Below are 12,256 nucleotides of genomic sequence, written 5' to 3' on the forward strand. Positions count from 1 at the left end.
GAAAGTGTGCATGTGCTGCAACACTGTGGCAATCATTCTGACCCAAGACAAAGTCAACTGTTAACACCCTGGGTTTTAAGATAAGGCTGTTTACTATTATCCAAACAGCTGTCTTTGGGTGAGGTGTTCAGACAAAACTGTAATGGTTTCCTGGGCACCCGGTGATAAAAGAGTAAAATTTGGAGAGTCAGTGATGCTTCAAGTTCCTCCTTCCATATGCTATGATCACCATATTTTCTAGAAATTTTCTAATGCCTTCATGAAGGATTGTGAGAAATCAATCTCCATGAACACACATTTTTATCTTTGACTGTTTTGTGAGTGAGAGACAATTTGAAAAGGAGGTTCTTTGAGATTTGATTCTTTTTAGTGCTGACCCTGACCTAAATAGGATTTCCTTCATTATTTTTCAGCTCTTTGCTGCATTCAGTGACAGTTCCTTAGGGTAGTGCCTTAGGCCCAACCATCTTCAGCTGCTTCATCAATGACCTTCCTTTCAGCATAAGGTCAGAAGTGGGGATTTTCGCTGATGGTTGCACAATGTTCAGCACCACTCATGACTCCTCAGATAATGAAGCGGCGCATGTCCAAATGCAGCAAGACCTGGACGATATCTAGGCTTGGGTTGACAAATAGCAAGTAACATTCGTGGTACACAAGTGCCAGGCAATGACCATCTCCAACAAGAGAGAATCCAACCATCGCCCCTTGATATTTGATGGCATTACCATCACTGAATGCCCCCCACTATCAACATCCTGGGGTTACCATTGACCAGAAACTGAACTGGACTAGCCATATAAATACTGTAGCTACAAGAGCAGGTCAGAGGCTTGGAGTCCTGCGATGATTAACTCACCTGACCCCCAAAGCCTGTCCACCATCTACAAGGCACAAGTCAGGAGTGTGGTGGAATACTCCCCACTTGCCTGGATGAGTGCAGCTCCCACAACACACAAGAAGTTTGACACCGTCCAGGACAAAGCAGCCCGCTTGATTGGCACCACATCCACAAACATTCACTCCCTCCACCACTGACACACAGTAGCAGCAGTGTGTACCATCTACAAGATGCACTGCAGGAATTGACCAAGGCTCCTTCGACAGCACCTTCCAAATCCACAACTACTACCCTCTAGAAGGAAAAGGGCAGCAGGCGCATGGGAACACCACCACCCTGAAGTTCCCCTCCAAGTCACTGGCCATCCTGACTTGGAAATCTATCACCATCCCTTCACTATCACTGGGTCAAAATCCTGGAACTCCCTTTCTAATAGCATTGTGGGTGTACCTACATGACATGAACTGCGGCGGTTCAAGAAGGTAACTCACCACCACCACCACCTCAAGGGCAACTAGGGATGGGCAATAAATACTGACTCAGCCAGCGAGTCCCACATCCCATGAATGAAAAAAAATTGATATTGAACTGTTAGTGTGGCTCAATGGTAGCATCCTTGTCTATCAGTCAGAGGTTGTGGTATGTGCAAGTTCTCCTCCAAGTGGAACTATATCATCATTCCTTCACTGTCGCTGGGTCAAAATCCTGGAACTCCCTTCTAAAAGCATTTGTATGTACCTACACCACATGGACTCCAGTGGTCTAAGAAGGCAGCTTACCACCATCTTAAGGGCAATTAGGGATGGGTAATAAATGCTGGCCTAGCCAGCATTGTCCACACCTTGTGAAAGAGTGAATAAATAAATAAAAATTCCAACTTCATAGGCTTGCATGCTAAACAGCCTATTGAGCAGATATTGGAACTTCTGCTTATGCAGTTTAAGGGCTGAACCCATTTTGATGCCCTCATTGCAATATTGGTTTGTTCTGAGGCAACCAGTGCTAGATGTACGCAGAAAAACCTGGACTACATCCTATCTAATGGCAAGATTTCTGAACATGGAGCAGAGAGGAGTGCTCCTTCAGACCCTACTTCAAAGAACTCTAGCCACTTGCTGCTGATGTTGCACTGGCCCAATACCAGTAGGCTGGTACTTACTGCCTGATGCTTGCTAGCTTGACAATAATAAGACCTGACACCCAATAGCAAATGTGCCTCAGGCCTTGTTATTCAGACCCTCCCCCGTGGGCATGCTCAAATTTCTAGGCCATTATTTGGACATTATCTAATTTACCTTTTATAGAATCTTGTTGCGCACAAATCAACTATACTGTGTTTCCTACATTACAACAGTGGCAACACTTTGAGAGTACTTTGACTGTCAAGCACTGTGGGATGTCCTGGGACTATTAAAGATATTTTCTAACTGCCAAATCTTTGTTTCTTTTCTGCCTTTCCACCTTTCTCTGATGAGGTGGGCCGATAGCATTGTAGGACAGGAGTACTCAACAGTGGTGGTGGGGCGGGTCGGGAGATGCGCATGGTGCAAAGGGGGTCTGCCAAAAATAACTAGAGAATGTATGGAATACAAGCCTTGTGCAAAACACCCTCCCCACCATGAATTTTTGCACCCACGTATGAATGCAATGATCATTTTATTCAGCCAACAGCCAGTAGCTGAGCTTTGTCACTCATGCAGATGCAAGAAGGATCAGAGCTGTAACACATTGCTACACCCTCACCTGAGCATCAATCTGGTGCTCAGCACCAGCAACAAATTCATATTAAGTAAAATAAAAATAAATATATGTTTAATTATAAAACTAATCTGTATACAGAAAAGATACTTGTATTACAGAGATGCGTGGAATTTTTATAACACAATAGATGGGGGGAGGCCCTTGGAAGAAAAACGGTTGAGGATCCCTTCTGTAGGTGGCATTTAAATGTAAAGGACAGCTTGTGAAGATGCACAAATACCTGCAGGGCATGAATGATTCATGCATTGAATCTTTAGTGGTTTTAAAATTAGAATGGCATGTGTTCTGACTAAGGATATTCTCCTGAAAATCTCAAGTAGGGTGTGTCAACTAGTATTCATACCAAGTTTTTAATAGCGATGAGAGCTCTTAGTTACTGGTTGCAATATGTTCAAGTTTTTAATGAGCTCCCAAGTACCTGAAGACACCAGGTTATGATTCAAACTGCTATTGAGCAGTAATGGCATCTATCTTTACTGCAAAACTGAGAGTGAGCCAATGGAGGACTCTTTAATTTTGTCATGCTGGTGAACTGACCTAACATCCACAGTATGACATTATTTAATAACTCAATTGATACCTGGTAACAAAGCTTTGGGCTGTGTCATGTTGAGAAAGCAAAGAAGTGTAGGGTGGAACATTCCTTTCACTGTTGAGTTGACCTCATTAATATCAACATTCCAATTTCACCTGAAGAATTGGTTTCACGTAAATATAAATTGAAAGAAAACTCAGCAAGCTAGCTCCCAGTCTGCATAGTTGGGTTCAACATTTTGTGGGAGCCTGACTTTGAATTTTCCTGTGGAATTTTAGAGTCTGAAATGACACCATACAATAGTTTCTCAAGAACGCTCAGTGGGGTTGTTTGATGTGGCATCTTATGTTTCAGCAGAGGTGTTAACCCATTTATTTTAAATGGCTCCACTGGGGTAGTGAAGGAGGGAATTTCATACAAATGCATTAATGTTTATAAACAGCTATCCCAGGGAATATCTGTAATTTCAGGACCATAGTTTCAGGGATCTCTGAATTAGAGTTTAGATTTGCTTCCCTAACTTTCTAAAGAATGACTTTAGACCCTGCCCAACTTCATTTAACTGAACCTGTTTGTTGAATCTTCGCCACCTCTGCTTTTGGGAGAGGTCACACACTTCAAAGCGCCTTCTTCTACCTCAGGATTATGAATTTGTGTCTTCATTGAGTTGAAATTCTTGTTTTTTATCCCCTGCACTTTCCTTTATTCTTCAGCCAGCAAAAACAAACAATGCAAAACACTGACCAGTAGTCAGTGTTCCTGGGTTCAGGTATCTTGGATGTGCATTTGAAATATTAAACCCCCCTACATCCTGCATTCACCCTGGTTGAAGTATTGAACTCCCCCCTCCCACTTCATGGAATGGCTTCAGATGGAGCTGTTTCAGGGTGTGCTCCAGCTGTGACATATTATAGGATGGCTTAATGGAGAGCAAGAGGTAACCTCAATTGGCAGGTATCACACAATCTCACAGTGCAGAAGAGGCCCTTTGGCCCATCGAGTCTGCACCGACATGTGAGAACACGTGTCTTCCCTGAGGAAGGAGAAACAATTGAGGTATTTTAAATAAATAAGTAAATTTTTTATGTGTATATAGTTTTGTGGTATAAAATTATGGAGTAATTTGAATTAAAGTACTCCTTCCAGACTTCCTTTCCTCTAGATGTTCTTCCCCCTTTAATCACTATTGCGCCATTTGTGGAAATACTGTAGATGCATGCAATTATGCTAAGGTTATCTTTAACCTGTTGAAATTTCATTAGGTGTTCGCATGCTGGATGGTGATGTCACAGATATGGTGGAAGCAAAATCTCTCAGTCTGAACCCTAAGCACATTGACATCTACAGTGCCAGCTGGGGACCAGATGATGATGGAAAAACTGTGGATGGCCCAGCATCCCTTGCAATACGGGCCTTTGAGAATGGCATCAGACAAGTAAGCCTGAGGAACTTATGTAGAATTGTTTGGTTGCTTGTCTGGTTTGCAGCATCGCTGTATTCTTTTATTAATGCCCCCCCCTCCCCCATCGCAGAGTTTTGTGGCTGTGTGGTGAAGCTTGGCATGAGGCCAGTGCTTTGATGGACATTAATGATCAGATGTTGTATGGTTGAGCTGCTGGGGTGTGCTCAGCATGGTGCCCCTCACGTTTTATCACCCAGTTTCATCTTTTTTGCTTGACTGCTTTTACTGGTTTTCAAGGTAGAATCAGTTTGTAAGTGGCACAGACGTGTTTTCACAACCAGGAGACTGGAAAGGGGAGGCGACTCTGAAATTTTCTCATATTTTCATTCCAAAACAGTTTGCTTGTTCCGATAGCTTTTTTTAATGTGAGGAGGTGTGGTTGGCCCATAAAGCTCTATAAACTGTTCAAATGCAACTGACGATTTAATCCTTTTTCATGAGCACTTCATTGTGTTCGTGCACTATGAACGGTAGGAGTTTTGAATGAAATTTAAGCTTAGGATGTGGGTTCACACCCAAGATTTCTCTATGTAGTGAATATTCATTCTCAGCTGGATCTTTGAGTTCGGGGGTGGTGGCGGTGGTACAAAGCAAAACTATCCAGAGAACTTTCCCATGGGAAAGGAAAACCATTGTTGATCAATCCGTACTGCTTTTGTAAATATCTCAGAAGCTGATTGCAGATTAAGATAGTAAAATGATTGTTTATATTCTAGTGTATCATCAATTGGGCATATTAAATTTCACTAAACTTAATCAGTGACAAATTGTTTTGCATAGTCAGGAATCATAGCATAGTTATAATGTTGCTGTGTTAATAATTCAGAAGCCTGTACTGCTACGGAGACATGAGTTCAAATCCACCACAACAGCTGGTAGAATTTAAATTCAACCAATTAATAAAATCTAAAATAAAAAAAACTATTCTCAGTAATAGTGAAACTACTGGATTGTTGTAACAACTCATCTACTTCTCTAATATTCTTTATTATGTGTCAGTTGTGACTCATTAGCTAGCATTCTCATCTCGGAGTCACAACTTTTCAGGTTCGATCCCATTCCAGGATTTGAGCACAAAAATCAAGGGATCACTGCACTGTCAGAGATGCCATCTTTCAAATGAGATATTAAACTTTGGCCCCATTTGCTTGCTCAAGACAAAAAATAAAAAAATACCTGGAAAAACTCAGCAGATCTGGCAGCATCAGTGGAGAAGAGTACAGTTGACGTTTCGAGTCCTCATGACCCTTCAACAGAACTAAGTAAAAATAGGAGAGGGGTGAAATATAAGCTGGTTTAAGGGGGGTGGGGGGGAGAGAGAGAAAGGAGGGGTGGTTGTTGGGACAAGCAAGCAGTGATAGAAGGAGATAACCAAAAAATGTCACAGACAAAAGAACAAAGAGGTGTTGAAGGTGGTGATATTATCTAAAAGAATGTGCTAATTAAGAATGGATAGCAGGACAAGCAAGGTAGCTCTAGTGGGGGTGGGGTGAAATAAGACTAAAAGGGCATAAAAGGTATAGATAAATGATCAGTGGAATACATTAAAAATTATGGAAATAGGTGGGAAAAGAAAAATCTATATAAATTATTGGAAAAAACAAGGAAGAGGGGGAAGAAACGGAAAGGGGGTGGGAATGGAGGAGGGAGTTTAAGATCTAAAATTGTTGAACTCAATATTCAGTCCAGAAGGCTGTAAAGGGCCAAGTCGGAAGATGAGGTGCTGTTCCTCCAGTTTGCGTTGAGCTTCACTGGAGCAATGCAGCAAGCTAAGGACAGACATGTGGGCAAGAGAGCAGCGTGGAGTGTTAAAATGGCAAGCGACAGGGAGGTCTGGGTTATGCTTGCGGACAGACCGAAGATGTTCCGCAAAGGGGTCACCCAGTCTGCGTCTGGTCTCTCCAATATAAAGGAAACCGCATTGGGAGCAACGAATGCAGTAGACTAAGTTGAAGGAAATGCAAGTGAAATGCTGCTTCATTTGAAAGGAGTGTTTGGGCCCTTGGACGGTGAGGAGAGAGGAAGTGAAGGGGCAGGTGTTGCATATCTTGTGTTCGCATGGAGAGGTGCCGTAGGAGGGGGTTGAGGTGTAGGGGGTGATGGAGGAGTGGACCGGGGTGTCAAGGAGGGAACGATCCCTACGGAATGCTGCCAGGGGGTTTGAGGGGAAGATGTGTTTGGTGGTGGCATCATGCTGGAGTTGGCAGAAATGGCCGAGGATGATCCTTTGAATGCGGAGGCTGGTGGGGTGATAAGTGAGGAAAGGGGGACCCTATCATGTTTCTGGGAGGGAGGAGAAGGCATGAGGACGGATGCGCGGGAGATGGGCTGGACAAGGTTGAGGGCCCTGTCAACTACCGTGGGTGGAAAACCTCGGTTAAGGAAGAAGGAGGACATGTCAGAGGAACTGTTTTTGAAGGTAGCATCATCAGAACAGATGCGATGGAGGCGAAGGAACTGAGAGAATGGGATGGAGTCCTTACAGGAAGCAGGGTGTGAGGAGCTGTGGGAGTCGGTAGGCTTGTAATGGATATTGGTGGACAGTCTATCACCAGAAATTGAGACAGAGAGGTCAAGGAAGGGAAGGGAAGTGTCAGAGATGGACCATGTGAAAATGATGGAGGGGTGGAGATTGGAAGCAAAATTAATAAATTTTTCCAGGTCCCGACGAGAGCATGAAGCAGCGCTGAAGTAATCATCGATTTTCTGGAGAAAGAGTTGTGGGAGGGGGCCGGAGTAGGACTGGAACAAGGAATGTTCCACATACCCCATAAAGAGACAGGCATAGCTGGGGCCCATGCGGGTACCCATAGCCACACCTTTTATTTGGAGGAAGTGAGAGGAGTTAAGGGAGAAATTGTTCAGTGTGAGAACAAGTTCAGCCAGACAGAGGAGAGTAGTGGTGGATGGGGATTGCTCGGGCCTCTGTTCGAGGAAGAAGCTGAGAGCCCTCAGACCATCCCGGTGGGGGATGGAGGTGTAGAGGGATTGGATGTCCATGGTGAAGAGGATGTTTCCCAACACTATTTTGAAGAAGAGCAGGGGAGTTTATCCAAGGTGGCCTGGCCAATATTTATACCCCAATTGCAAACATGAAAACAGGTTATCTGGCCGTTAACATATTGCTATTTTTAGGAGTTTTCTGTGCATATATTGACTGTCAGGTTTATGTCTGGTGGCCATGAAAAGCTCTGCTCTATATAAATGCAAGTCTTTTTCTTAATGTTCTATCCTTCAAAGTATTATTAATCTAGTGAAGAACAATGGCCTGGATCTTCTGAGCAGTGGCAAAAATTGTCGGATTGCCACTATGCTCCAGTTCTCCCGACTCAGCGCTGCTGTGCATTCCTAATGGGGTCTTCAGAGCCCGGCATCCACAGAACTGCACAGTGCGGCATCCATCAGAGAACTTTGTTGGAGCAGAGCAGTCGGAATGAAGTGGACACAGCCCCTTTTTATGGCATTAGTTGCTGTATGGTAAGTTTAAAGGTCCAGTTTGAATGTAGTGAGCAGATGAGGTGGGTGTTCTGGGCAAGTGGTCAAGGTGGGTGAGTCTAGTCAGGAGTGGGGTGGTTGAGTTGGAAAGTAGCCGGGTAGTAGTTGGGTTGGAGGGTTTAGTCAGGGGGATCGGGGGGCTAGTCAGGGGGTCAGGTGGGCTAATTGGTGGGGGTGTTCAGTCATGGAATTGCCCAGGTATTAGGCTTGGTTTTAATCTGTCTAACATTTCCTGGGTAACAACCCAGGTAAGTATTATGGAACTGTCCGAAGTCTCCAACTCTGAATCTGACTTCGCGGAGGGTCCCTGGGGCAAGGGAATTGCCCATCAGAAGTTGAAACTTCCCGGGCATTTCCCACGTAGGTCTGCTTGTCAGGAATTCCACCGGGTCCTGAAGTGCATCTTCAGCCATATGTTCGGTCTCCGACAATCTGGATACCGGAAGATTTGGCCCATTATTTTGAAGCTTGGAGCTTGGACCATTGGTAGCAGTTCCCAATTTCAATTAATTTTCAATCTGACGGTGGATCTTGTATTGAACACTATTCCTCGGTGATTGATATCCATTTTGGATTTTATTTAAAGGATACAATTATGGGTGTTAAAGATGTCAGTTGTTGCTGAATGGTAGCACTCTGAGTCAGAAGGTTGTGGGTTTAGGCTGACACTTCTGAGGTATTGAAAGAGAGTCAGAACGCCATCTTTCGGATGAGGAGTAAACTGAGGCCCTGTGTGTCCCCTCAGGTTAATGCAAAAGGTGTTATAGAATTATTTTAAAGAATAAGGGAATTCTCCCTAGTGTAGTGGCCTGTATTTATCCTTTAATTAACATTACTGGTACATTGCACTTTGCAGAACTTTGCAGGATGCAAATTGACTACTGTGTTTCCTATATTACAACAGTGACTACACTTCAAAAAGCATTTCATTCTCTGTAAAGTGCTTTGAAGCACCTTGAGGTTGTGAAAAGCACTATATGAATGCAGATTTGTTATTTATTTTAAGAAATTTCAGGATCTTGTATGAAAGAAACTCATGTTTCCATTTTTTCCTTATTTTGTAGTTCAATTTGTATGATATGAATTAAATGTAATATTTTGATATTCTGAGGCAAATTAACCTGTGACTAATGACAGACTTTCAGTTGCTAATCTAATGGAATTCCTGTACAGCTGGTTTAAGGGGCCTGTTATATGCAAAAAAAACCCTACACTTTGAAAAACAAAGTAAACGGAAGCATGTGTGAGATACCTGCAGTTGTGCAGCTGTGTATAAAAGTTGCCTTGTGTCTGACCTTCATGTTATACATACTTGGAATAGGGTGGATCACGTCCCAACCAAAACATGACATTTGGACTGTCTCGTCTGCCTTTTGTTGGGTGAGATTTACCAGATGCAGCTATGCTGCTATAAGGATTTATGTTTATTTTAGAAAAACTAAAAGCAAAATAACGTGCAATATTTTGAGACAGGTGAAGGAGAAAAGGGAAGAGAGAATTACAATTAAAATGGCTGATCAGTGCTTATGAAATTGCACTGCTTGTTGGTCACTTTGTGGCCTCTCTTGAAAAAGGCAGAGCAGAAGTCATTAGAACAGAAAGGGTAATGTGGAGCCTATAACAACAGATATAGGTAATATTTTAAATGGGAGACTTGTTAAATAAATTGTGTGTCAGTCTTCAAAGTAGAGGAAAATGATACCTGACATCCCAGAAGAACTAATGATTCAAGGGCCAGACATCCTGGTTTTGCTGGGACTGTCGTGGTTTTTCATTAAATGTCTCAACAATTCCCCCAAAATAGCTCAAATATCCCGGTTTGCAGCTTTCTCTCTTACATGAACCGTATCAGAGATTTCTGTCAGCACTTCATCTTTTCTTGTGTAGCATCGGCGTCTTTTCTCTTCACTTCCCTTCCTGAGTCCCCTCCCCTTCACCTCGTGCTCTATTTACTGTCAGCAACCCCCCCAAAAACAAACCCTTATGCATTGTGCTTTAAAATGTGTCCCAGCTTTGAATTTTGAAAACCTGCTCATCCTATTAAGGGGAGACGGTGGCATAGTGCTAATGTTGGTGGACTAGTAATCCAAAGGCCCAGGCTAATGCTCAAATCCAACCATGGCAGCAGGTGGAATTTAAATTCAGCTAATAAATAAAAAATCTGGAATTGGAAACTAGTCTCCGTAATGGTAACCATGAAACTATCATCGATTGTGGTAAAATCCTTCAGGGAAAGAAATCTGCCACCCTTACCCTGGCCTACACATGACTGTTTTTTCATTCATTCATGGGATGTGGGTGTCGCTGGCTAGGCCAGCATTTATTGCCCATCCCTAATTGCCCTTGTTCAGAGGGCATTTAAGAGCCAATCGTATAGGCCAGACCAGGTAATGATGGCAGATTTCCTTCCCTAAAGGACATTAGTGAACCAGACGGGTTTTTACAATAATCGACAATAGTTTCATGGTCATCATAAGACTTTTAATTCCAGATTTTTATTGAATTCAAATTCCACCATATGCCATGGCAGGATTTGAACCCAGAGCGTTACCCTGGGTTTCTGGATTACTAGCCCAGTGACAATACCACTATGCCACCACCTCCAGATCCACAGCAAAATGGTTGACTCTTAACAGGCCTCTACCAAGCCACTTAGTTTAACGATAACAATTGGGGACGGGCAATAAATACTTGCAATGCCCACATCCCAAGAAAGAGTAAATAAAAAACTCAAGGGCACGAACTGGCTAAACTTAATAGAAGCATATGAAATATGATGCTGAAGACCGAATGATCCTTAGGACAAGATGGTTTTCACCCCAGGGTTATAACAGGAGATGAGGAAATTGCAGTTGCTTTAGCCATAATCTTCAAAGTACTCTTGTTTCAGGAATTGTCCCTTGATATTTTTAAGAAAGCTGAGATTGTGGAACCAGGAAATTATGGACTGCTAGTCCCGTTATCGTTTATGGGGAAGTTATTGAATCTATAAGAACAGTGACTGGGCAGCTAGAGAAGTTTAAGCTGGAGAGATCCAACAAGGATTTGTAAAGGTTAAGTTATATCTAATGAACTTAATTGAATATTTTGAGGAACCTAACAAATAGTAGACTGGAGTGTCTATCGGTGTAGTGTTATGTAGATTTCTAGAAGGCATTTAATAAGATTCCACAGGTCACGGTTAGCTAAGATTAAAGCTCATGGAATTGAAGACATATTATTGATCTTGTTAGGGCCGTAGAAGACAGAGGGATAATGGGTATATATTTGAATTAGGAGAAAGTGACGAGTAGTATCCCACTAGGATCTCTGCTGGGGTCTCAACTAATCACTATTATTAATGACTAATGATAATATAAGAGAGCCACATCTTTGACAGCCACATCTCCAAGTTTGGTGGCAGCACAAAAATTGAGAGCATAGTAAGTAGTGTAAATGAGAGCATAAAATGACCAAGAAAATTTGATAGATTTAGTGAGCAAGTGATACCGTGGCAGATAGATTTTAATGTCGATAAGTGTACCATCATCTGTTTTGGACAAGGAAAGACTAGGAGCAGTAGAGATCCATAGACATTTAGAGGTCCATGTACAAAGTTCAATAAAATATAGTGGGGACAAAATATAAGTAAAAGGCTATTGCATTATTAACTTGAGGGCTGGAATGTAAAGATGTGATGGGAGGGAGGGGTGGATGTTTTGCTGCAGCTATACCAAGCCTTGGTTAGATCATATCTGGAGAACTGTGTTTGTTTGTTGACATTGCACTTTGGAAAGTATATTGGCATTGAAAGACTAGCTTTTATACAGCATTTTTCACAATGGCTGGACATCTCAAAAAGCTTTCCAACTAATAAAGTTTTTTTTTAAATGTAGTCACTGTTATAATGTAGGAAATGCAGCAACCAATTTGCACACAGCAAGCTCCCACAAATAGCGATCTGATAATGACCACATAATCTATTTTTGTAATGTTGTTTGAGGGATAAATAGTGGCCAGGGCACTGGGGCCAATTACCCTGCATTGGAAGGAGTGCAGTGCAAATTCACCAGAATGTCACCAGGGCTACAAGGGTTAGGTTATGAGGAGAGATTACATAAACTGGGCTTGTATTCTCCTGAATATAGAATATTAAGGCGTGACTTGAAGTTTTAAGATCTTG

At 42.5% G+C, this 12,256-nt stretch overlaps 1 protein-coding gene across 2 annotated transcripts in view; it reads left to right on the plus strand.

Annotated features, from left to right (window-relative positions):
- The window catches only part of pcsk5b (proprotein convertase subtilisin/kexin type 5b), a 459,575-nt gene that overhangs the window by 115,680 nt on the left and 331,639 nt on the right, over positions 1-12,256 (plus strand). For both annotated transcript variants that reach the window (XM_078567301.1, XM_078567291.1), the window contains exon 7: positions 4,400-4,572. In XM_078567301.1, coding sequence (XP_078423427.1) covers positions 4,400-4,572 — 173 coding nt within the window. The remainder of the gene's footprint in view (positions 1-4,399; positions 4,573-12,256) is intronic.

Source organism: Cetorhinus maximus, chromosome 2, assembly GCF_964194155.1.
Source record: "Cetorhinus maximus chromosome 2, sCetMax3.hap1.1, whole genome shotgun sequence".
Lineage (NCBI taxonomy): Eukaryota > Metazoa > Chordata > Chondrichthyes > Lamniformes > Cetorhinidae > Cetorhinus > Cetorhinus maximus.